Below are 27,445 nucleotides of genomic sequence, written 5' to 3'. Positions count from 1 at the left end.
GACCTGGGGAAAAAATACTCAAAACCCAGTTCCCAATCACTTCTCACTCGGTCATTCATGCGTGTGGGGGGAGAAAAAAATCCATCACTGCTTATTTGAAGGGATGGCATGCAGCTGCAACAGACTGTTTTTAGTTCATTCTTGAAGGGTATTCCTTTGGAGTGATAAAGTAGATGTTAACCCTGAATTTGAAATTCCTCCTTTGTGTCTCTGTGACCGGGACCCTCAGCGGTGGAAAATCCATTTATTTACCAGTTTGTAAATAGCCTCTTTACAGTACAGTTGCTAAGCTCTTTAGTTCACAAATGTGCAACAAGATTTTATTAGGTACAATTGGTGCTTTGGTTGTTGGCTGCTGGTTGGAAAATGGTCTCTCATTCTTTGGGTTGAAGCCCTGCCTTTGATGCATACTGTGTAGGTGACCCTGGACAAGTCACTTATCTTCTCATTCCTCGGGGCACCTCTCTAAGACTTTAAGTTTATTGAAAAAAAAAAAGGTGCCAAACTGCTTTGTTAGAGGGACTTTCCTCATTTGGAATTCTTATTTGGTTGTGTCTGATTCTTGGAGACCCCATTGGGGTTTTGTTGGCAAAGATACTGGATTGGTTTGCCATTTCCTTCTCCAGCTTACTTTATAGATGAAGAAAATGAGGCACACAGGGTTGAGTGACTTGCCCAAAGTCACAGAGCTAGGAAGTATCTAAGGTCAAATTTGAACTCGGGTCTTCCTGACTCCAGGCCCAATCCCTATCCACTGTGCCACCTACCTCCTCGTCTAGAATTTCCTTGTAACATAAATGAAATTGCTGGTTGAGTTCCTATCCCTATCCTAATTTGCCATTTATTGCTGTCACTGATATCCAAAGTAGGGAATTATGAAGCCAAAGTTTGAGAAGACAAGCTGATAAGCTGGAAACAACGTTTGTCATCACTTTGGGGTTTGTGAAGTTAGCCCTTCAGATTCAGAGCTTGGTTTTTCTCATTAGCATCATGGCCGCTACTAGGGGAACCATGGTAGCTGGCTTAGGCTGTGTGAGCCAATGTGGCGGCCCTCACAGCACTTTGCCCCTTTCTTATGGACCCTCGTGATATATACAAGCCTTTTCTTTTCTACAATACAGTGGGCGGTTTGGCCAAATGACCCATTTCTTATTCTTCTTGTGAGATAGGATGATAGTATGGATGTATCAAAAGATCTGAGTTCAAATCTTGGCTCTGACGATAGCTGAATGACCTTAGACAAGTCACTTAACCTTTCTGATTATTAATTAACTTGACATAAAACAGAGAAGCATGGGCACTCTTTACCTAACAAGATTGTTGTGAAAACCAAACAAGATACTATGTGTAAAGTATTCTGAAAATGGAAAACACTATATTCATGTAAACCATTACTCATATACCCCTCAGTGCCTAACATGTTACCTGGCACACTGTAGACATTTGATAAATATATCTTGAAGTTAATTGAGAAAACATAGTTGAATCCACTTTTTTTTTTGGTAGAAACCCTTCATAGTCCTTAAATGAACCAGATCAGCAGAAAGTTCTCTTCTCTGCTCCATTATGTTCCTTTCCTTGTGGGACTCGAGGGTAGATTCAGCCTTTGTGCACCTTGCAAGGCTCAACCTGTGAATGTGATGGATGAAAAATAGTTCTCCCATCTTGTGTAAGTCACTCTTGTTCACTCTGTGATTAGAACTCAGTTGTGCGTGGAGGTGCTTCAGAGAATTGATTCATCATTTTTGCTGAGCCTAGTTGTCATGGGTGTTTTTCTTCCAGTTACTTATTAAGAACAAGATAGTAAATGTGTGATGTTCTTGATGGGGTGGGGAGCAAAACCTTGGGATTAAAAATTCCTTTAGTCATATATAATAAATTTGTAATGTGGGGTTCCGTATGTTTCACAATATTGTGTTTTTTAGAAATATATGAAAAACTAGTAATGAGGACAGAATTAGATAAACAGAAAAAAGCTTGTGTATAGCTATAAATGGGTTTTATTTGATTTTTTTACTTGATAACATTTATAAAGTTTTTTAAATTTTAAAAAGAATGTTTAAAATACATAATTTTTTTAGTCATTTAGAAACTGTATAGAAGGCCTACAACGTCCACTGTGAATTTAAACTGAGCAAAACTCTAATAATGTGAAAGACAGCTAATGTAAGTCCAGTAGAGTGTAAACTATTTAAGGGGAGGATCAGTTTCATGTGTGTGTGTGTGTGTGTGTGTGTGTGTGTGTGTGTGTGTGTGTGTGTATGTGTGTGTGCCTGCGCCCGCAGACTCTCTCGCATATCCAGCACCCAGCACAGTGACTAATACATAGTGGGCACTAAGCAAATATTTGTTAAGTTAAATAACTCATTTCACTTATCCATTGACAAAATGGCAGCAAAGTTCCATGAGAAGAGAAAGCTGTCAAAATGGATTCACTGGATCAGTTTAAAACTAAATAGAAACCTAGTTATTTTCCTTCCCTTTATGTCAGAACATGGCAGTGATCTCCATGAGAGTTCTTAAATCATGGCAGGTCATGGAGGGCTTTGGGGCCCTCATCACCTTCCAAAAAGAGGCGACTAGTCCATTTAGATCTAGTAGAAGTAGCTAGACATGACTTCTTTTTTTTTATTTATAAAAATTATGTATTTTAAACATTCTTTTTAAAATTGAGTTCCAAATTCTCTCTCTCTTAGCCTTTGTGAAGACAAGCAATATATCTGTTATACATGTGAAATTATGCAAGACATAGTTCTATATTAGCCATGTCATAAAAAAGCAAGAGAATTAAAAAATGTAAAAATATACTTCAGTTTACACCAAGTTTGTCACTTCTCTCTCTGGAGGTGGACAGCATTTTTCATTATGAGTCCTCTGGAATTGTCCTAGATCATTTTCTTAGGTAGAGTCGCTAAGTCATTCATAGCTGATCATGCAGACATCATTAAAATACTGTTGTTGCTGTATACAAAGACCTCCTGGTTCTGCTCAACTCTGCATCCATTTATGTAGGTCTTCCCAGGTTTTGCCAAATCCATCCCCCTCATTTCTTAGAGCACAACAGTACTCCATCAGAATCATATGCAACCACTTCTTCAAGCCATTCAGCAATTGATGGACATCCCCTCAAATTCCAATACTTTGCCACCACAAAAAGACCCACTATAAATATTTCTGTATATACGTCTTTTGCCTTTTTCTTTGATCTCTTTGGGATAAAGACCTAATAGTGAGATTGCTGTATGCACAGTTTTATAGCCTTTTGGGCACAGTTCCAAATTGTTCTCCAGAATGGCTGGACCAGTTCTAAATTGTGCATTAATGTCCCTATTTTTCCGCACATTCTTCAGAATGTCATTTTCCTTTTCTGTCGTATTGGCCAATCTGAGGTAATGTGACATATTACCTCAAAGTTGTTTTCATTCGCATTTCTCTAATCGTGATTTAGAGCACTTTTTCCTTATTATTGATAGCTTTGATTTCTTCATCGAAAACTGTTTCCTTAACCATAATAGGAATCTTATTCATCTTTTCATGTGTGTCACTCATTAGATGACAAGGCATTTGGCTACCATGAGAAGGTCATAGTTAATTCTGCTGTTTACCTGCACTTCAGTGAATTTCTTCCCTTTGACATTCAGACCACTGTAGCCATGACTTCTTGTAGGATCATAGGACCCAGATCTGGAAGAAACTTTGATATTATCTCATCCAACTCCTTGTTTTACAGATTCAGGAAACCAAGAGCCATTTGAGGTTAAGTGACTTACCCAAGGTCACATAGGTAGTGAGTAGCAAAAATGGGTTTCAGATCCTGGTCTCTGACTCCCATTCATTTGCCTGTTTCTTCTTTAACCTGACCATTGTACAACAAAGAAATGTTGCAAATGAAGACTATTGATATCAATGACAAGATAACAATAAGTTTTGGGGATACTTGGCTCAGGGGAAGTGATATAGGAACTCTTTGCAGGAGAAGGTGGTGATAGTAAGCTATGTGGCTTCCCTAACCTCTCCACCCACACCCCCTAGACTAAAGTTTTTTCCTTCCCAGTCAGACCAGCACAGCCACCTTCATCACATGTTACCAAAAAAAACCAAGCGTGCTGGGGAATGCAAATTAATTTTAATATCAGTGAAAGCAAAATATAATTAGGAAGGCAAATCTCAGGCCCAAAATATCCCATAATGTATTACAAAGCCAAATGAAACAATTTCTGAATTATTTGCCATTCAGAATGAGCCGTATTAAGGATCTACTCTCTTTTTTTTGAGCAGAACCAAAACAATTTATATAATAACAACAATATTGTAAAGACAAACAACTTTGAAAGACTTAATAACTAATCAATGAAATATTCAAGAGGGCTGATAATGATAATGCTTCTCATCTCTCTCTTTTTTAAAAATTTTATTAATTTATTTTGATTTATCAACAATCACTTCCATATGCTTTTGAGTTGAAAATTTTTCTCCCCCTTCCTCCCCTCCACCCTCCCCAAGATGGCGCACAATCTGACATAGGCTTTAACATTTACATACCCATTAAACATATTTTCACATTAGTGTAGTTGTAAGTAAAAATTAAAACCAATAGGAGGAACCATCAGAAAGATGAAACAAAACTCAACAGAAGGTAAAAATAAGTGAGAGCGATTTGACTTCCATAGTTCTTTCTTTGGATGTGGACAGCATTTTCCATCCCAAGGCCTCTGGAGATGTCTTAGAAGGGATCTACTCTTCTAAAGTGGATAATTGAAAGTTGACAATATTTGGAGTAAGTGGAGATGGATTACTTTGACCTTTCAAGGATCGTTCCAGTTTGGTTATTATAAATGAAAACACCTGAGGATGCAGTATGAATAATTTAGCAGGAAGAAGTAGAATTTTAGGATGATTACCCAGTGGGTAGATCTAGACTGAGTTGTGTTTATATGTTTATATGTACATATACATATAAATGCAACTATTTATGTATGTAAAAGTAGATCATTCTAAAAATTCTCTTATATCAATACAAGGTAGATCATTCTAAAATTTTCATATAAATATGAGAATATATATACTCATATACATGTATATGTATGTGTGTGTATATATATATACACATGTATATATACACATATATATGTATATACACACATATACACATATATATATGTTACACACAATAAGCTGAAAAAGAAAGACTATATTTTAAAATGGACATAATCTTTTTGTTAAGGTTGGCATGTCCTGTGAGAAACCTACAATCTCAGACCCTTCAGAGGAGCAGTAGGGGGTATCACTACTCTTTGCCAATAGATGATCCTTTAAAGTCCGTTTGTAGGCAATTAGAAATGCTTAAAAATACCAGAGGTCTTGGGGAGGTCAGAAATATACCAGTGACATTTAAAAAATGTGTATGGCTGCAATCAAATTATAAAAACCATCCTGACAGTTAATGCCAATACAGCGAATAACCAGATGGTACTTGTGTGAAAAAAGTTTTAGTTTTAAATTCCTAATTGTATTTTTGACAGGAGCATACGCAAACATCTTGTTATTAATATAGCCTCGTGAGTCTTGGTGCATACAGCTTGAAGTCTGATCAAATTTAATTACCAGCTATTGAATTCCCCAGCCCTGAGATCTTTGAAAAGAGAAAGAAGATTGAGTATGGACTTTTTTTCTTTTTTAAGATTTTTTAAAAAGGAAAGTTGGTTTTAGTAACTTTGTTACTATACATAAAGAATATAACATCAAAGGTTTTGTTTTCTGAAGGATTTTTTCTCCAGAGTATGGAGGTAATCCCAAGAAATCTTTTTTTTTTTTTGGCATAAATAAAAGAGCAATATGATATAGTGGAAAGGATGCTGGGTTAGGAGTCATAAATTTGTTTTGTTGTTTTTTTTTTTAAGCGTAGGTTCTAGCATTATCTTTCTGTGTGCGCTTAGGCAAGTCAGTTAACTTCCCAACTTCAATTTTCCCCATTGATAGAATGGAGTTGGGAAGTGCTTGAACTGTCTTAGGATCCCTTCCAGCTATAACGTTCTACAATTGGCTGTGTCTAGTAGGATAGCCACGTTGTGGTTCAGTCACGTCTGACTTCTTGACCACAGACCACAGCGCACCAATGATGTCAATACTGTGCCAATACTGGGTTTTCTCGGCAAAGATATTGGAGTGACTTGCCATTTCCTTCTCCAGTGGATTAAGGTAAACAGAGGTTAAGTGACTTTCCCAGGGTCACACAGCTAGTGCAGTTGATTCCCAACATTGGCTAGAGTTAGAAAGTCTCCATAAACACTGAATATGCAAATACTGAACCACTGCTTCTGTAGGTTCCTAAGAACCTCTGGTCACAGCATTGATAGTAGTGCTTTCTGGAGCAGCCTTATGCATCATCTTGATGTATTTCCTTTTGCCTTTTTCTAAATGCACCATATTGTTGATTCATTAACATAGAACTCAACAGCAGCCAACAGCATTATAACTTAGAGCCGAACGAGCATGTATTCTCTTGGTAAAGCTTACTTGCGTTTAGGAACGCTAAACAGCGCTTCAGTATGACTTGGGGGCCACTTTAAACAATGAAATCACCAACAAAAAGCACAAAAATGAAAAAACCATGACACTAAATAGACTGCAAAAAGAATATTTGTTTATCGTATGAGATCTGATTTTTTTTAAAGTCTGAAATGAGTTTTGTTACCTGAAATGTCCTGTGAACTCTGGCAAAGTCACCATCTAGTTCTACGCAAAGAGTTCTTATTGACTGCTACAAAAATCACCCAGTTGCTGCTGATCCCTTTGGCCAGGCAGCACCTAGTTGGACTGTAACTGGGAATATCCAGGTCAGGCCACTCAGATTTTATGTCCATGAATAAATTATAGCAGGAATCTCCAAATAATGCAGACAATGAGGATTGAGTCTGAAGCCAGATGTGAACTCAGGTCTTCCTTAATTCTAGGTCCACCCCTTTAACCACTACACCATCTAGCTCAAGCATCCTATTCTAAAACTGGTTGCCATCATTCTGCCTAAACTAGCATTTGTTATTTAATAGATAGAAATGCTGGTGTGATAAGGACAAGGAGCTCCTAGAGAAACATAATAGACTGAAAGAGGATCTGTGTGGATCCATGTAAGATGGAAACCATAGGGCAATGGAGGACCCTCCCTACCAGGGAAGATCTGCAATTGTTTCTTAGCTCTTTAAGGGCATTTCCAACTTGTCATTATCAGGTTCTTCATCCTGACAGCACTTCTTAATGGTCTGTTAAAAAAAAAGTTTCACCAGTAGACATCAGAGGTGATATTCATTTGATAATCTGGAGAACTTTGTTTTTTGTTTTTGTTTTTTTTTTTTTATATGCACCTGGATTTTCATAAGTGATTCATTGTGGAGACTAATGCATCCATTCTGCCACAGGCTTCCCCATCCTCCTTTGTGTGCCTGGTCCTGTACATATTTTTCTGAGAAATGGACACATGCAAAAAAGAATCATATAGTAGGATCAACTTGCAGTCAAAGCTGCATTTGACGTGTGGAGGCACCATCTGGAGGGAGAGCCACTGCCTAGCATCAACACTCTGGCCTTAAGAACCTAGAACACCTTTAATTAACCTGACACCTCAATCAATGTTCGTTCCTCTGGACATTATTTTCAACAGGTTTGACTTGACTCTCACCTATGCTCCCAGGTGTAATGTACAATCAAGAAAAGTCAAGGTTGGGGACCTTCCAGATCATTTGTTCCAGCAAATTAGAGCTAATCTGCCAGCAGTGGGCACAGGGTACCTATATTCAGGCCCAGCTTTCCATCCTTCAGGTAGACATGATGCTTGTGAAACAGGGTCCACTTATCCACAGCTTCTCCAACACAAGAGAGGACGAGGAGGGACCTCAGTCTACAGAGCTAAGGCCTCCATGTTATTGATGGGGCCTCAAAATGTCTCTAAATACCAGGTAAAAAAAAAAGCTGTACATTCCCCAATTGATAAATGGTCAAAGGATATGAACAGACAGTTCTCAGATGAAGAAATTAAAGCCATCTATAGTCATATGAAAAAATGCTCTAAATCTTTATTGATTCGAGAAATGCAAATCAAAACAACTCAGAGGTACCACATCACACCTATCAGATTGGCCAACATGACAAAACAGGAAAATGATAAATGTTGGAGAGGATGTGGGAAAATTGGAATGCTAATACATTGTTGGTGGAGTTGTGAAATGATCCAACCATTTTGGAGAACAATTTGGAACTATGCCCAAAGGGCTACAAAAATGTGCATACCCTTTGATCCAGCAATAGCACTTCTAGGGCCATATCCCAAAGAGATCAAACAAATGGGAAAAGGATCCATATGTACAAAAACATACATAGCAGTTCTTTTTGTGGTGGCAAAGAATTGGAAATTGAGAGGATGCCCATCAATTGGGGAATGGCTGAGCAAGTTGTGGTATATGAATGTAATGGAATACTATTGTGCTATAAGAAATGATGAACAGGCTGACTTCAGAAAAACCTGGGAAGACTTATATAGTCTGATGCTGAGTAAAGTGAGCAGAACCAAGAGGACTTTGTACACAATAGCAGCCACTTTGTGCAATGACTAAGAATGTTAAACTGAACCCTTCTCAGCACCGCGAGGATCTAAGACATTTCCAGAGGCCTCAGGATGGAAAATGCTGTCCACATCCAAAGAAAGAACTATGGAAGTCGAATCGCTCTCACTTATTTTTACCTTCTGTTGAGTTTTGTTTCATCTTTCTGATGGTTCCTCCTATTGGTTTTAATTTTTACTTACAACTTCACTAATGTGAAAATATGTTTAATGGGTATGTAAATGTAAAGCCTATGTCAGATTGTGCGCCGTCTTGGGGAGGGTGGGAGGGAGAAAAAGGGAGAAAAAATTTTCAACTCAAAAGCATATGGGAAAAAAAATTAAAAAAATAAAAATTAAAAAGATTTGGAAAAATAAAAAACAAAATAAACAAATAAATAAATAAATAAAAGGCTGGAAATTCAAGGAGCAGATCGAGTTAGGCCGTCAGTTCACTGGCAAGCCATTGTATCTCCTAATCTAATACTGATCTTCTTGGCCTGAATCTCTCCTTTTAGCCCCTTGGATTTTTATACCCTAAGGATTCCTGGCTCTGGTCCTATCTAATCAGTTGTATTCCAATACAGATTTTGTTCTTTTTTTTTTCCCCAGGAGGGTGATTAGGGCTGCTTACCTTAATTAGGCAATATTCCCTAAGGCGGGTGGGTGGGGGGAATATAACATTACATTTTGAATTTGCAGTCTATTAATTGCTCCCACCCCCCAAAGTCCTTTTCATTTGAACAGTTGACTAGCTGCCCCTCCCCCAAATTAAAGGGACTAATGAAAGACTAGGATATCTTTTTGTTATACTGAGGTTTTTTGGGTTTGTTTTGGTTTTGGTAACGGAGGCGGTTTTTGTTTTTCTAACAAAATGGTCTTAAGTAAGGTTGAGTTTCCTTAGTCAGGCATTTAGGGTTTTCTGCAGTCTCCCATTCCAACTCTATTTACCACTCCTGCCTTGCCCCACTTCCTAATCCATGTAGACTTGATCAGCTCACTAACCTCCAAACCAATCCTATCTCTTTGCGGTGGCTTCCAATGGACCCTTCCCATGTAAGTAAGTCCCTACATGTCTTTCAAAGCAATCTCAAGTTCAGATCCATAGTGGTGAACCTCCAAGCTTATGGGCAAAAGAAATTCAATTCAGCCAACAAGTATGTACCTACTGTGTGTCAAGCACTGATTCAAAGACAAAAACAGGAAACAATACCTTGAATTGCTACTAATTTGGTGTTGTTATTCAGCCTTGCTAGCCTCTCCAAAGTGATCCTATAACTCTTTGAGGGCAGTAAAGGACTGTTTATTTTTCCCAAAGCCTAGCATACATAGCCTTGCAGGCCTATGAGTGCAGTAAATAGATGTCTATTGTATTTGATTGAATGTATTTTGTTATAATAGAATTTTACTGGACCTAGGTCTGGGACCAGCAGTCTCTAACCCTCTGGGACTTTTCATGTCAAAAGGAGTACAAAATGGAAGAGAATTCCTACTCTCAGACTTGGTCATAACAAAGAGAACCTCAGAACTCAATGATAATTTGTTTGTTTCTGTACCAAATGGCATCAGCATAGGTCAATTAGTTTAATGAGTAAAACACACGGGCATCCTTCAAGCAATCAGAATGCAGCTGCCTCCCATATTTCCTTTTAAATTCAGAGCTGTATTTTATAGATTGGATATTGGAGTCTATTATGTAAATCTTTGAGGATAAATATATTACCAAAGGCTGGCGTGTCACCTGGTGTCCAATGTTTATAATGATGCTAGGCAAAAGTTCATTTAGGGACTATGGTAAAATGATTAAGCCTCCTGTTGGTATGAGAGAAATAGACTGTATGCCTGCATTTGTAAGCCTGGGTTGAGGCAGAGGAGTTATTCTGTTTCATTGGAGCTTTATTAAATGAGTCTTAAACTATTGCCTGATTCAGAGGAGAATCTCAGAGATTCCGCTTTGGAACATCTTTGTGGTCGATGTAGGGGAAAGGCATTAGATCTGACCCCCTCCCCCCATTTCCACTCACTTCAAAGGTGCCTTTACAGGAATCTTCACATCATCCTCATTCCTTCTGCTCTCCTCAGAGGCTGAGAATAGAACTTGTTTGTATAAAAATTAGTCACCGGCATTCAAGGTTAAATGCCTGCAACAAACTCCATTCACACACACGATTCTGCTAGAGCCTTCCCTTCTTAACCCTCTCTTCTCTTTTTCTCCAGGCTTTTCCTCCTGGAAACCCACATCTGTCACTTTACCCATGAAGTAGTGTAGTGAATTAATATTATTCCCGATTAGAGACTGAGTCAACATTTTAAATCTTGAAATTTGAGAACATCCTTATCTAGTTAGTTCAGTTTGGGTGGGATCTTGCCTGATGGCAGAGGGTGCAATAAATGATCTTTTGAAGAATTCACTTATCTCTAGGATTCTGTGACACTGGGAAGGTATTTGTTACTTCGCAAGAGGTGGCATTTGTGTGTTATGATCGTTTTATCAGAAGCTAGCCTTTCAAGAAACACACTAAATGTCAGCAGCCTCATCTAAGTAACATTTTCTGAGCCATCCTGAGTGGCAGTTTCTGCTAATCACTCACTCACTCAACAAGCATTTATTAAACACCTGTTATGTTCCAGGCACTATAAGTGCTGGGGAGGTAAAAATTAAAGAGGCCCTGCCCTCAAGTAAGCTTACAATCTAGGGGGGAGAGGAGGGAAATGCTATATGCACATATAAATAAATATAAAATATTTACATATTAAATGCAAGGTAATTTCAGGGGAGGGATCAAGAAAAGTATCACATAGGTAGGAGGCAGCATTTGGGCTGAGCTCTGAAGAGCACCAGGGATTCTAAGAGGTGTCAGTGAGGAGGCAGTGCATTCCAGGCATGGGATGAGAAATGATGGGAGATAGAATGTCATGTGTAAGGAATAGCAAGTAGAATATAGAATAAGTGAAGGGGGGAGTAATGCATAGTAAGTCTGGAAAGATAGTCTAGAGCCCATCTTTGTGAAGAGCTTTAAATGCCAAACAAAGGCATATTGTCTTTTATCTTAGAAGTAGGAGGGAGCCAGGAGAGTTTATTGAGTAGGGGAGAGACGAGGTCAGACTTTTTCTTTAGGAATGTCCATCTGGCAGCTAGGGGAGAATTAGAGACATGAAAGGGGTGAGGGAAGGGACTTAATTAGGAGGCAATTTGAAATAGGGTAGGTGAAAGGTAAGGTGGTGGCTGTGTGAGTGGAGAGGAGATAAATGTAAGAGATGTTGCCAGGGGTAAAATCAAGAAAGCTTGGAGACTGATTGGATATGGAGGATGAAGGCGAATCACTTGAGGATGCCCCCCAGGTTGTCAACTTGAATAGCTGAAAGAATTACAGATGGACAGAGATTGGGAAGCTAGGAAAAGAGGGGTGGGCTTGGGAGGAAATCAGCAAACAAGTATTTATTAGGTGTTTCCTATGTGCAGGCACTGTGCCACAAAAGATAATGAGTTCTGTTTAGGACCTGTTGAATCTGAGATGGCCCCAGGACATCCATTTCAAAATGTCCAGTAGGCAGATGGTGATGACTAGAGCTCGGGGCAGCTAGGTGATACAGTGGATAGAGTGCTAAATCTGAAGTCAGAAGACCCATCTTCTTGAGTTCAAATCTGGCCTCAGATACAACTAGTTGTGTGACCCTGAGCAAGTCACTTAACTCTCTTTACCTCAGTTCTTCATCTGTCAAATGAGCTGGAGAAGGAAATGGCAAACCACTCCAGTATCTTTGCCAAGAAAACCCCAGATGGGGTCACGAAGAGTCAAGACACGACTGGAATGACTGAACAACAACAACAGAGCTCAGGTGATAAATTGGGGCTAGATACATAGATCTGGGAGTCACCTTTGTAGAGATGGTCATTGAACCCGGGAGCAGGTGAAATCACTAAGATGGAGTATGTAGAGAAAGAACAAGATCTGAATTGGAATACAACTCGCTAGATAGGACCAGAACCAGGAATCCTTAGGGTACAAGAATCCAAGGGGATATTATACCAAGGGGATATATACAGGGAGGGATATGGGTAATAAACCAACAAAGTGAAGACCATGATTCTGCAATCATGGAGGAGCAACTACAGAAGAATCCTAACATTCAGATGGATGTTTAGGGGTGGGAGGGCACACAGTTAGCCTTTTCCTGGTCATTATCCTTCTTCACCTCTCTCTAGGTTTTCATGATGCTCCTCTTTCTCAGGTCTTCCTCTACCTCCTCTTAATGTGCCTTTGTTTCCTTTTTTTTAATAGATATAACTTGCTTTATTTTCAAAAATACATTTCATGGATGTTGTAAGGTCTGGAATTCCCCTGGCTGGGGAACCATGTACCTCCCTCATAACAGTGGGGCATTCTTTTTATGCCAAAGGAGGAGGCCAGATACCTCCAGTTTGATTATAGGTAGTAGTTGGATCATCATTATGAATATGTACAAATAGGGGCAATCTTCAGTCTGGGGCAGCAGCCAGAGAGTTCTGTGGATCCTCGCTAAAGAACCCCCCAAATCAGACAATTATAGAAATCAGACAAAGGCAGGAAGAGCTACAGAGCGCATCACTACTGATTGGTGGATATTTTTGGTTTTCTACTTAGTAATGAGCTTGGGAGTTAAGCTAATGTTATGCTCAAATATAAGTTTGTGTTATTGGTCATGTCTCGGTCACATACAGGTCACAATATTCTTGTTTTGGCTTTCATGGGTCATCGTATCTTAAGTTATGACTCATTGTCTAAAATATAATTCAGTAGCTAAGTTATGAATATAAACAGGTCACCATGTCTGGGCTTCTTCTACCTTTCACAGAGTTTAGGTTTTTATTGCTTTTTACTTATTTCTGGATTTTATGGCTTTTTCCCAGTCAGGACCCCACAGATGTCTTTTTCTTTGGATCACAGTTATTTTCTACACCACTCCATACTGAACCCTCCCTTGTGATAGAGACAAGTAAAAATGCCTGATACTCAAACTTTATCCGACCTGGTAGTCCCTCCACCTCTCTTCTATAAGGAAGTATTTAATGACCTCTTCTCTAGGGCCTTCAGTAGTCTTTCAAGTTTATATCACAGCTATTTCTGGAAATACTCTGCCTCTGGAGCCCACCATCTTCACCACATTGAGCCTTCCACTTAACAAAGAACAAGAGATAAGCAAATACAACCCAAAGGGCAACAGCCTTTGCTAATACAGGCTGCATTCACATCTGTAGCCTCCTACTTCTCTACAGAAAGGACAGAGGTGTGTTTCATTGTTTCTTTTCACTATAATTCAACAAATCCATTCATTTGCCAGTTTGTTCCTCTATTCCCCAATCAATGAGCACCCACTTTTTTTCTGGTTTTCTATTACCAAAAAAACTTTGCTATGAATATATGTGCATTTACAGGTTGACATGTTTTACCTTACCTTTCCTGTGGCTGCTTAAGACTACGTATTGTCTTGGGTCTCTGTCCAGTTTCATAAATGGTCCTTCTTAATCACTGTAAGGGACATATAGAGGTGTTTGAGGTGTCAAGGAGGACTAGTACCTCTAGTATGACTGCTTGCTAACCCCTTTTCAGGGCTGCTCATCCACCTTTGTTGTCTACCTGGCACTCAACTCTTACCTGCAGCTCCAAGAGACTGTAACATGCACAGCTGCCACACCCTGATAAACCGTCTCACAAATGGGCTAAACCAGGCTGAGAGTAGGTGAGTTAGGGAGGTATCTACCCCAAGTATATGAAGATTTTCCTCCATTGGAATGGGTAGATGAGAACAATTTTTTCCAAAGGTCACGAAGGTGGCTGAAGTAGGTGCGGTGGTCAGACACTGAAGACGCCAAGGTCATCCACTACATCCCGGGCCATTGTCAGTCATCCTGACTTTTGTCTTTCCACTGGACTTTGAAGTTTGTAGAAGAGAGAGCGAGGCTGAGGACTTTGTGCAACTCTGCCCCACTTAAAGCCAATTCACTCTTGAGTTAAGACATCACTCTACAATGTCATTGGTCTTCTTTGAAAATGAAGAACAAACAGTGAGACATACATGGGACGAATAATGGTTATTTCAAAGTAACCTTTGTTAGCATGTCTTAGTTAATTTGAATAAAACAAGTGAACCCATACTGACGAAGTAATGGTACATTAAATGAAAATGGCTCCATTAAATGGAAGACTCAGACACCTGAATATTCCTATTCCTTTATTAATGGGTCTCCCAAGGATCTTGATGTCTGAAAGTATAGGTTTGACAAATGCTTCATTAGTGTTGGATGTGATGAAAGGATGTAGGCTACAGTATTTCTTTCACCCTAGCAATTGATCTGTATATCGTCATTGGAGTTGAATCAATAGTAAAACACTTAGCAGGAGCTACTTGGACACATCTATTAATCTCACCCAGTAGTATTCCATTTTCTGGGGGCACCCAATGAGCTTCTCCCTACCCAGTTTGAGCTGTTACAGGAGCTTATATTTCTCCGAGATGAGCGATGAGCTGAGGGAGCACCAGCAGCTTCACCTCGCTGATGATCTTTGTTCCACACGTCCATCAGTTTGAAAACATTGCTGTTTCTTTCTTTCTGCCACAGGATCTAAAATGATGATGCCTTTCCCATCCCTTTATTATTAGACTTGTGCTTTGCTGCTAATAACCGGCTCCATTCATAGTGAGAGTTCATGAATTGAGAATGGCAGCCCTAATTACACCACTGTGACATAGAACAGTAAACAAGGGAAGCGTCATGACTTAGCATCATCCAGCTGTTGATGGGTGCAGTTTGCATTGGCAACCCATCACTGTAGCTCTCACAGAGGATGGGAGTGTTGCAACAGGTAATCTACCACCAGAGTCACAGTCACAATCCAGGCTTCCTCCCTAGGTCTGCAAATGAATTGAACCTATGACCTTAGGTAAATTTATCTGTCCATCAGAAGCTAGCTATAAAAATGGTCAGATTCTGCTGTGCCCTGTGTGGATGTGAGGCATCTTGGGAAGTGCCATGAATCCTTTCAGCTTCTGTGGTGTGATTTGGTAAACCACTGAAGTTCTAGCTGCCAGGACTCCAGAAAGACATAATGGAACAGGGAGACGTTCTAGAAAAGGACAACTGAAATTCTCAAGGCTGTGGGAAGGCTTCTGTATGAGAAAAGAGTAAGGATTCTTCTATTTGGAAAGGATTACTTCTATTTTGGCAAAAGCCAAAAGGGAGAATGATTGAAGTGTGTACACAAAAAGGAGAAACCATAGCCAATTCTAACCAATCCCATAATACCAGGGAACACCCTTTAAAGTTTGAAGGAAGTAGATTTAGGACCCATAAAAAGATGATCTACTTTACACAGTAAGAAATAAGCACATGGAATGTGTTGTCCTAATCAATGCAAAAACACTTAGCATGATTCATTTGACATATTGATTAATCTAGCCAAAGAGTACTAAATTATTGTGGCCATATGGTGGGATGGTGGAGCTTGAGGAAGGAATATAGCCCAGCCTCTCTGACAGCCATTCCAATAATGATTTAAGAGGAATGCTGGACTGAGAAGTGATTGGGAAATTGAAGGAGAAACTACAATGCATCATTTTTCCTGATGAAGATCATAAATTCTACCTATAGGCAAATGACCAGGGCAGGAACTGGGGAACAGCACCATTGGGTAGGGGACAAAGGTGGCATTGGAGAGGACTAGGGACATGGACTCAGCTAAGAATTCTGAATTAGGCCGGCAGGGGGGGACACCCTGAGCATATTATAGGATCAGTACTCTACCAAGAGTGGTTAGCACGGGGTCTCCCAAGGGACCCAAGAATTCAGACTTAGTACCTAGCACCTCAATTTTCTGGGACAGTGCAGGGTGGGGAGTCTTTCCAGAATGGAAAACTCATAGACTCAGCCCACCCCCCACCCCCCCACCCCCGAGCTCTCAGCTAGACCAGCAATGTCATGGCTGCCCAAAGCTGATCGTTTGAAAAAAAAAAAACCAACTAAACAAATGAACAAAAAATGGTAAAGCACTCTTATGAGGTCAGAGATGCCCAAGACACAAACCCAGAAAAGGAAGATAACTCCAAAATACCTACAAGCAAAGCCTCAAAGAAAAAACACAGCTTGCTATCAAGATCAATTAGTATTCTTAGACAAATGATGTAAGAATTTTAAAATGAAGTTTTAAATTATATAAATGAAATAAGAGTGATAAAGGGAAGAATTGGAGGAGAGACTTGCAAAGAGAATGAACAGCTTAGCACAAGAGGTATAAAACCTTGCCCAACTAACAAAAGTCCTGAAAATTAAAATGGACTAAACAGCAGTTAATAACTATGAGATAACAAATATTAAAACAAAATCAAAAGATAGAAAAAATAAAAGAAAGTATAAAGTGTCTCATATAAAAAACTGTCCTGGAAAACAGATCAGTTAACAATCACTGACTTATCTGAAAGTCATGACCAAAAAACAACAAACAAAAAAAAAATCCTATATATATTTCAAGAAATCATGAAAGAAAACTGCATTGATCTTTTAGAACCAGAGGGCAAAGTGAAACTAGAAAGAATTCACTGATCACTCCCTGAAAGAAACCCCAAAATGAAAGCTCTCAAGAATATCACAGCCAGAATACAGAGCACCCAGATCAAAGGGAAAAAAAATACTGCAGGCAGCAGAAGGAAATAGTTCAGATACCAAGCAATCACAGTCAGGATTGTGTAAGATTTAGCAGCTCCTACTTTAAAGAAACAGAGAATGGAACATGCTATTCCAAAAGCCAAAAGAAATCAGGTCACAACCAAGAGTAACTTAACCAGAATACTGTATATAATACTATAGGGGGGAAATGGACCTTTGATGAAAGAGAGGATTTCTAAGCATTCCTGATGAAAATACTTTGTTTTTCAGAAATGAATTGACTAGAAACTTTTGAAGTCAGAAATGTCTGAATAAAGAGAAACATAAAACAGTATATGCAATCAGAAAAGACTTTATAAAGTTGTAATTCTTGCCTTCTAATGGAAAGGGGGGAGGTGATGATTCAAGTATCCCCTAAAAACCTTAATGTCATTAGGAATCATAGAATTAGTCAAATATGATGGAGAATCTGAGAGTGATTTTCATTTTGTTTTGATGATCTTAAAGAAGAAAGGAAAGGGAAGGGGGAAAGGATACACTAAGGGAGAAAAGAGGAGGAATGAGAAAGAGACTTATCTCACATAATCAGAGTGCAAGTAGGAATCTACACAAATGAGAGACATATAGTAACACATACATTTTTTAATGTGGCCAATGTGGGCATTTATTTTCCTTGACTATGGGTTTGTGGCTTATTATGTTTGCAGGTTTCTGCTGTCTTCCCACACCCTATATCTCTTGTGGGAGGTGGGAGAGAAAGAGAGAGATGCTTTTTAATTGAAAAAAAATTGATTAAAAGAAAGAAAAAAAATTGTGGTCATACCAAACAAAAGTGATAAATAATTGTCCTTGCCCAGTTTGAGCTAGTTTTGCATTATTTTTTTTTGCTCAGACTTCTCCAAGATGAGTATAGCACTCAAAATATAGGTGGTACAGGTTATGATACCTTCCTAATGGGAAATAAAAAGAAATAGCTCCTTGGTGCCAATGCCATACATAGACTCTTGGGTTGCATGGACCATCAAACTGACCCAATGTGGTCATTTTTACAAGTTCATTATTCTAGTTGATTAAATGGTACCCCTTTCCACCTGAAAGGTTAATATCCTCCTAAAGTGATTCGTTGTCAAAACCCAGAATCTGGACCATGGCATAATTAATGTCCATCATTTTCCGATGGAATGTACCAAGGCCTAAAGCTTTCAACCTACATTGTTGTTTTTGTTGTTTGTCCTCTATTCTTGAGAGGACCATGACATCAGGAAGATGATGCCATGACTCGCAAGTGAATTGGATTTAAGTGAGGGAGGGCTGTGCAAGGTCACCAGCCTTACTCTCTCCTCCTGAGCCATCTGGGTCCAGTAGCTGGATATAGATCAGGATGACTGGAGGTGGCCCCCACAGCCACATCCATATGATGCCAGGTGAATGTTCGAGAAAGTAAGGGGACATCTTATTGTTGGAACTAGTCTCCATTCTATGATTTTGGCCCCTGACCAGGGCCAGTTAATTGCATTGAGTGAATTGTTTTTCTAGTCTAGTCTAGTACTTTGTAAGACAACCGCAGCGGATGTCAAGGAGAGGTTGACAGTTACTTTCAGGATTATTCATGTTGGTTGTCCCTGAATAGTGTGGTGCATTGAACTGGAGGACCTCAGGGGCTACCCTCCAGCTCCAGATTCAGGTATATGGCCAACTGCTGGATGGATTAAAAGTTGGTTTTTCCCTTCAGTCAATCAAGAAATACTTATTGAGTCGCTACTATGTATGAGACCTTTTGAGGGTTTACAAAAATAATATAAAACAGCAGTTGCCATCCCCAGGGAAAGAGAGTGAAGAGAGCATTCACAGATAGTGTGAATTCACACATACTGGAGAGAGTGTTCGCACATAGAAAAGTAACTAGTAAGAAATAGAAGGCTGTGTGTAATGAGACTACAATGAGTTCAGAAAAGGGAAAGATGACTTGATTGGCATGAATGGACAGAAAAAAAATTCATCAATGAGGTGAGACAGGCCTTGAAGGATGGGTATAGAACTTCCTTTTCTTTGTCCTTAAGGTTAATTCTCATTTTTTGTTTGCTTGCTTTGTTTTTAAGCAATTTGAAAGGAGACTTAACTGCTCCCAAGCAGTTAGTTTGTTTAGGAAACAAAATTTAAGAGGAGATAGGAGTAGACATCCTACCTAGCTATGTGACTGTAGGGAAGTCATTTAATTTCTTTCAGCCTCAGTTTCCTCATTTATAAAATTGGGGGTGGGGCATTTGCCTTGATGGCATCTAAGCTCTCTTTCAGTTTTCAGTATATAATCTTTTGAACTTCTGAGGGAGCTTATGAGAGTGATGCATCGCTCACTGTTCTGTGTGTGTGTGTGGGGGGGTGCCTCATTATCTGAGAACAGAGATTTGCAGTTGGCTTGTATGTTGGTTGTGTACACCCAGTGGTGGGATGTACGCATGACTCAGCTTTATCACCTCAAGTATCCAGATATGCACGCTCAAAGCTAATCCAACTCCCAATCAGTGACACGGCAAACATTTTCTTCTATAATTCTCAAGATTCTGCCTTGAGTTGTGATTAGTGTGCCATGCGTAAAAAGTATCAATCAACTGTTTTAGAGATATGTCTACTTTAATTAAATGTGTTACATACAACCTAATTGTCGAGCAAGAAGATGGAAAAATCCTTCATGTTCACAATAATGAAAAACTCATTTTTCCTTTAGAAAGAAGGCCCAGGACCGGCTTATTATGATGTGAAGGGATCAAATGTAAATCCTATCACATCCTGTTTCCAGTCAAAAGTGCCTAGATTCCTGCCAATTCGTTCAGTGAGTATTCTAGAAAATAGAGACCAGTCAGAAAAGAGGGCTCTCCCAGAGGGGCAGTGGCTTTAGTGACCAATGTAGTGTGAGAGGTTCAAAGAACAGCAATTAACCCTGCCCCACCAGCATTTGATGAGGAGTGGGCCTAGATGACTTTTAATCAAATAATTAATCAATCAACCAGGAAGTATTTCTTATGTTCCCTACTATGTGCCAAGCACCATGCCAGCTGCTGGGGGGGTGGAATAATCTCTATTTTCAATTCTAACAGGGGGAAGATATGTCCATATGAAAGTATATACAGCATAAATAAGAAGTTAATAAATACAAATGTATACAAAGTAGTTAAATACAAGGCAGTTTGGGAGGGAGGACACCAGGAGTTGGGGGGAATCAGAAAAGGCTTCATGTAGGAGACAGTTTTTGGGATGCATCTTGAAGGAAAAGGGAGACTCTGAGATAGAGGTGAGGATGGAGTGCCTTCCAGGGATAGGGGACAGTCAGTACAAAGGTTAAGACAGGAGGAACAGAGAGAGGGTTTGGCACTGGGGTTAGGTATGCCAACCTAACAGACTCTGGAATGGCCCTGAATCCAGACACGCTGTCTTTCCATTTCCCCAAAATATTCCTAACCAGAGCTCTCAAAAGGTAATGTTTTAGGGCTGGTAGGTGGTGCAGAGAATAGAACCATGGGCCTTGCAGTTAGGAGGACCTGAGTTCAAATATGCCCTCAAACACTTTTTTGCTGTGTAACTCTGGGCAAGTCACTTACCCCTGATTGCCTCCAGAAAACCCTTTAAAAAAAAAAAAAGAAAGAAAAAAGGTAATGTTTCACATTTCTTAGTAGTGCCAGTCCAAATTGCACCTTGGATTTGATTTAGTTCAACAAACATTTATTACCTTACAAATGATTGGCTGATATATGTGTCAGCTCTTTAAACTTTCTAAATGCTTTCAAATCTATGGTCTCATTTTATGGCTTTGAAAATAGATTTTTTGGGGGGGCAGCTAGGTGGTGCAGTGGATAAAGCACTGGCCTTGGAGTCAGAAGGACCTGAGTTCAAATCTGACCTCAGGCATGTAACACATACTAGCTGTGTGACCTCGGCAAGGTCACTTAACCCCATTACCTAACACCCCCCCCCAAAAAAATGAAAGAAAATAGATTTTTTTAAAAATATACATTTAAAACATAGAATCTTAGAGTGGGAAGGGATTTTTTTGTTTCAGGAGAAAACCCAATAAGCTTTATTCATTTTTTCTCCTGCCCTCTGCCTGTTCAAATTCCAATGAATGTACAACTTTCTCCTTCCAACCACTGTCTTGTGTCCTACTAAGAACCTGCAGTTGTGGTCGATTTCCTAGAGAATAAGGGGAAGGGGGTGGGGAAGAGGGAACAAGCATTTATTAAGCGCCTGCTATGTGCCTTGCACTGTACTGAGTAATTTACAAATATTATACAAATATATGTGTTTTATACATACATACATATATTATATATATATATATATATATATATATATATATATATAGTATATATCAGAAGACTTGAGGCTTACACTTTTTGGTGGGAGTAGGGGATGGGGGGGGACTGTGAATGAATCCTACTTTGCTGGTTGGTGGAATTAACCCCTACATTGTTTTCTTTTCTATGATAAGATGATACTGCCTTGCACGTTTCATAAGCTCTCAAATGAATTTGCTCCTTCAAATTTTGGGGAGCAAAGTGGCACTGTGGATCGAGCACTGGGCCTGGAGTCAGGAAGCTGTTCAGTCATGTCTGACTCTCCATGATCCCTTTTGGGGTTTCCTTGGCAAAGATACTCAAGTGGTTTGCCATTTCCTTCTCTAGCTCATTTTACAGATGAGGAAACTGAGGCAAATAGGGTGAAGTGACTTGCCCAAGGTGACTGAGGCCCTATTCAAACTCAGGAAGATGAGCCTTTCTGACTCCAGGCCCAGCACTCTATCCACTGCACCACCTAACTGCCTCTAGTCAGGGAGACCTGAGTTCAAATGTACTGTGAAAGAATCAAAGAGAGATAGGGATAGGGCTAGAAGCCTAAGGTGAGAGGTCAAGAGATTGGAAGCTAAAATATTCAGATGAAAGTCAGTCTGTTGAGAAGTATTTATTAGGAACTTAAAATGTACCAGGCACCATGCTAAACACTTGGGGATATAAAGAAAAGCAAAGACAGTCCTCAAATTCTAACTGGGAAGACGACATACAAAACATTACCCATGCACAATATATACAGTGTAAATGGAAGGTCGACCAGTGTCGGAGCCTAGAAGAAAACATGAAAGAACTCCAGTGGCTATGGCATTTATGAATGTATTTTTTTTTATTGATAAAAGACAATTTTGATTACCTGAGCCTAATTTCTTTTAGCTAGCAACAAATTGAAATCTCTGTCTCTGTCTCTCTGTCTATATCTGTCTTTTGGTCTCTGTCTCTCTCTCCCCAAGGCTGGGGAGGTGTAAGATAGGTTAGGGATGGAAGGGCGATTTCCTCATCTCAGAACATATGGCTGTATTCCCAAACTAAAATGCATGACTAGATTAGGGGTCAGGAATAGCATGCATCGTGTTTGTTAAACTATGCTTTGTTGCTCCAGGGCATTTGTTGACACATTTTTCTCAAAGGGGTGTGTGTGTGTGTGTGTGTGTGTGTGTGTGTGTGTGTGTGTGTGTGGAAGATGACCTCATGTGTAGACTTTAAAAGTTTATAACTCAACTGCTGCTATGTCACTTCAAGGTAGATTAACTTTCATTATAGTTGTATAGACAATCAGCTATGCCTTTGGTATTTTTTTCAGAAAACACCAGGCCCAGGAGCATACGCATGTTCCCCACAGATGCCTAAGCAGCCACAGAGTATTGCCAAGATGGGCCGAGAACACAGCATTTTGTTCAACAATACAATTGGGTTTTGAGTAAAGTGGTTTGGGTCTGTGACAACTTGTTGAGTTTAAGTAAAGCCTTCCATGAAAAAGAAAGATCTTGTTCATTCTTTTGGGATCAGTATAGGTTTTGGGATAGGGAGAAACTATTAGTATATATTATGATTTTTTTTTTGCCATATAACGTAATCCAATGCCTTTTTACAGAGGTGTGCTGGTGTTATAAAACTTGTAGGATCATCTCTTAGAGTAGTGAGAAATAAATTGTAAAGGGACCCACTTACCATCAAGACTTTGTTTATATTATTTGCTGTGTTCAAATTTTTCAAATTCTGTACTACATAAACTACATGGAACTGTTATTGGGTAATCTTCCCGGATTTGAAGATGAACTTAGGTCAGATTAAGTTTGGATCCAGAAAGGCAAGACTCCTACCAAACACCACCAAGTCAATTCAATAATTATCAATTCCTTGGTTATTTACTATTTGCTTAGTCTTGTCCGAAGTACAGGGTGAGTTGGGGAGGGAGAGAGACTGGTTTATGTTCTCAAGCAGTACACCATCCATTGGAGAAATAGAGTATTGTTCTGGGCAAAGGATGAATCAGGCCAGTCCCCTACTAGTTTAGGTTTGATACTGGCACAAAATGAGATTTATTTAGCCATAGCAGGAGAAGGATAGTCAACCTTGAACTGATTCAGCTGAGGGAAGCTCTCTTGCCTCCATTACCCATCATGCTCTGCCAGCCAAGCCTCCAAGAGTACCTTTTCATGGCTGCTTTTGAGATTCAGGCATGAGGATGTCAACAATCTGAACCCTTAATCACACGAACCAATCAAGTCTCAGGGAAGGTCTCAATACCTTTTAAGGAAAAATTAACCTAACCTGCATGGGGGGAGAGGTTAGGATACACAGACATACACTCCAGAAACAGCCAGATAGTAATAATAGGTCACAAAATGTTTTACTTGCTTTATCTCATTTGATTTGAAATATTAATTAATAGAAAGCAGTACGTGACTAAGTGTTCAAATGAGTATCACCTATAGGAAGTACAACAGGAGGTCTGGCAATCAGTCTGACTTGAAGTGGTCTTGGAGAGAAGAAGGGGAAGGGGTGAGGGAACTTCATGAACATGATAAGATTAGTTATTGTTGCTCACTCATTTTTCAGTTGTGTCTGTCTCTGTGACCCCAAGCCTAGAGCCAAGCCTTAATTAGAGGTACCATTTGGATAGGGGTGAGTGGGAAGAGCGTTCCAGGTAGGAGTAGAGTGTGAGTCAAGGTACGAAAGTGAGGATAAGCATGGTGTTTGCAGGGGTGAGGAAAGTGGCCTGGTGGGAGTGAAGGGTGCTTCTTGGGAAATGATAAGAAATAAGGTTGGATTGGCAAGGTAAGATCACATCATAGAAGACCCTGAATGCTAGGGGAAGGAGTATAAACACTGCTGGTCTTAACTCCCAGATGACCTCAAATGTAAATGCCACTCAGTGTTTAATTCTTCCCTGGCCTGGAGTCAGGAAGAACCAAGTTCAAATACAGTCTCAGACACTTAACTGGCTGTGTGTCTTTGGGCCAGTCACTTAACCTGTGTTTGCCTCAGTTTCCTCAATTGTAAAATGGAAATAATAATAGTACCTACTAACCAGGGTTATGGTGAGGATCAGGTGAGATAATATCTGCAGAGCACTTAGCACAGTGTTCTGATGTGTAGTAGGCACTATATAAATACTAGCTGTTTTTGTTATTTTTATTATTATTATTATTGTTACTATTTAAAGTAGTCATTATCTATTCATCTAGTTCTAAAAGAGCTTGGTAGAAAGTACTTCATAAACCTTGCTGGTTATTTTAAAGAGAAACTTTTTATAGCATATTCAAAGAAATGTCCAACTTTGGTTTAAAGAAAAAAAGAGCACAGTGGATAGAGCACCAGCCCTGAAGTCAGGAGGACCTGAGTTCAAATCTGGCCTCAGATCAAACACTTGACTGGCTGTGTGACCCTGGGCAAGTCACTTAACCCCAATTGCCTAAAAAAAAAACAAACCAAAAAAGAAAAAAAATCATACTCTCTGCTCTAGGATTATAAAGTTCTTGTGGGACAAGTGTTGGGGGTAGAGACAGTGAGAGGAAGCTGGAAGGAAGAGTCAGTCCTTTCTCTGAACATATTAAAATTTTATTATTTCTTTTTTGCAAAAGACTTCATATGTTTATTAGTATCCTAAAAAAAACCATTTTGGGTGGTCAGGAAAAAATATTTCAGGGTTGGCAATCACTTGTTCCACCTTGCATCCAAGATGAGTGTAGCCAGTGACTTTGTTTTTGCATAACTTGCATTATAAGATGCTCTTTTTTTTTTTAAAGCTCTTTTATGGACAAAGCAGCCTAACCAGCAAAGTTCCTTAAATGATCAATAAAGTAGAAAGCAGGTATTGGTAGAGGATTGTAGGAGAATCCTGATGGAGGATGTCCATTAGATAGCAAGAGTGTCTGGTTGTAATTAGGGGTCCAGGGAAGGGGGAAGGACAGACAGTGAGGTGTTTGTATCCCTGTTGGGAGGGGATTGAGGGGGAAGGTGTTCTGGGAATTTTCGTGCTGGTGTGAGAGGTGGAAATCCAAAGCAGGAGCTGGAAAGTAAAATATAAGAAAGCCATAGAGTAGATGAACACTATAGAGATTTTCTCTCAGTGCCCAGGTGGAAAACAGAACTTTGATGGGTCATGGCCACTTTGCCTATGAAGAATTTTCAAGACTGAAGATTGCGATTACAGGAGCATACCTGTAGAGAGATCCATGCCGCCTCTCCCTCCCACCTCCTCATGGCAGGGAGGCACAAATGATTGCTCTGGAGGAAGGGGGAGAAGGCCGGTGATGAGATATTTGTCCTTCATCACCCAATTCTGCAGAGGTCCTGGATTCTGGGCTGGCCTCAATGGTACTTTTCTTTAGGTACTGTTTTGGGAGGGGGAGAGAGAAAGTGGACAAGACCTATGATTTTATCAGTGAATGGAACTCTGGATATGGGAAATTCCTTCTTGGTCAACAACTGCTCTGAAATCTTTGGTCTTAGAGAATCTGGAGGGGGGAGAGGAAGGAGGAACTAAAAAGGGGAAGGTGATTTGAGTTGCAACAAAGTGCTCTTCCTCGTCCAGCCAAGGCCAAAGGCCTTTCCCATTCTTCCAAGTGTCTAAGCACATTATTTTTTATAAAATTTTAAAAAGATTTAATACTATTTTATTTTTTCCAATTACATGTAATGACAATTTTCAACATTTTTTTTTTAAGATTTTGAGTTCCAAATTTTTCCCCTTTTCTTCCTCCCCTCCCCCTTCCCCAAGATGGCAAGCAATCTGATATAGGTTATACGTGTAAGTACATTATTTTCAAGAAGAGTAGTCAGGTTGCATTTTAGATCAGCTTTGATTTTGAGCAGAATCAAAGAGTATGGGAATTTCTCATGGTTTGGAGGAAAGGGAGAGAGGTCTCTTTCTTCGAGGGAGTGAAATCTAACTTAAGGTTATTGTCCTCCCACCCCACCCTTTTCCCAACTCCTCTCACCAGGGAATGTATAATAATAATACTAGTAACAAAAATATAATAATAGCCACTGGAGTAGCTAGGTGGTGTGGTGGATAGAGTAATGGGCTTGGAGTCAGGACGATCTGAATTCAAATCCAGCCTCAGATGCTTACTAGCTGTGTGACATTGGACAAGTCACTTAACCCTATTTCCCTCAGTTTCCTCATCTGTAAAATGAGCTGGAGAAGGAAATGGCAAACCACTCGAGTATCTTTGCCAAGAAAACCCCAAAATGGGGTCACAAAGATTTGGACATAACTGAAATGACTGAACAAGATTTATATAACTCCCACTATGTGCCAGGCACTACAATTATTATCTCATTTGATCCTCACAATAACTCTGGGAGATAGATGCTGTTATTATCCCCATTTTACAGATGAGGAACCTGAGGCAAACAGAGTAACTTGCCCAGGGTCACACAGCTGGTAAGCATATAAGGCTGGGTTTGAATTCAGGTCTTCCTGACTCCAGGCCTGGTGCTCTATCCACTAAGCCCCCTAGCTGCCACCTCTATACTGGATGTCCCAAAAGTCTTGGACTTTAGGGCCTCAGACCACTAAGACTTTTGAAACACCATGTATCTTCTTGAACCATTAACATCAAGATATGCAAAAAATAACCAACCAGCAAACAATTAAACGCCTTTAAATGTGGGAAAAGAAAATTCCAACATTTTCAATTTTCTTATGTAAGCTCTGCAGCGTGATGTATACATGTCAAATAGTATCTACGGGATGAAATCATTTCTCTATCAACAAAAGAAAAATAGGCTTTGTTTTTTTCCTCAAACATCTTATTACTGTTCTTTATATCACTTTTATTTCTGGATATATCTTTCCCTTGCTTCCCCCCCCCCCCCCCATCAGTACTCTCTGCTAACAAAGATTTAAAAAGAGAGACA

The 27,445-nt window shown here is 39.6% G+C and overlaps 1 protein-coding gene across 1 annotated transcript in view; it reads left to right on the top strand.

The window, feature by feature from the left end:
- STPG4 (sperm-tail PG-rich repeat containing 4) overlaps positions 1–23,017 on the top strand; it is a 45,480-nt gene extending 22,463 nt beyond the window's left edge. Inside the window, exons 7-8 of the mRNA XM_021001224.2 lie at positions 19,960–20,064; positions 22,878–23,017. Of these exons, the coding sequence (XP_020856883.1) occupies positions 19,960–20,064; positions 22,878–22,994 (222 nt within the window). The 3' untranslated portion in view covers positions 22,995–23,017. The remainder of the gene's footprint in view (positions 1–19,959; positions 20,065–22,877) is intronic.
- Positions 23,018–27,445: the final 4,428 nt, after the last annotated feature.

Source organism: Phascolarctos cinereus, unplaced genomic scaffold (assembly GCF_003287225.1).
Source record: "Phascolarctos cinereus isolate Bilbo 61053 unplaced genomic scaffold, phaCin_HiC Scaffold_2;HRSCAF=192, whole genome shotgun sequence".
Lineage (NCBI taxonomy): Eukaryota > Metazoa > Chordata > Mammalia > Diprotodontia > Phascolarctidae > Phascolarctos > Phascolarctos cinereus.
Note: the sequence above shows the minus strand (reverse complement) of the source record. Positions and strands in the feature narration are given on the sequence as shown.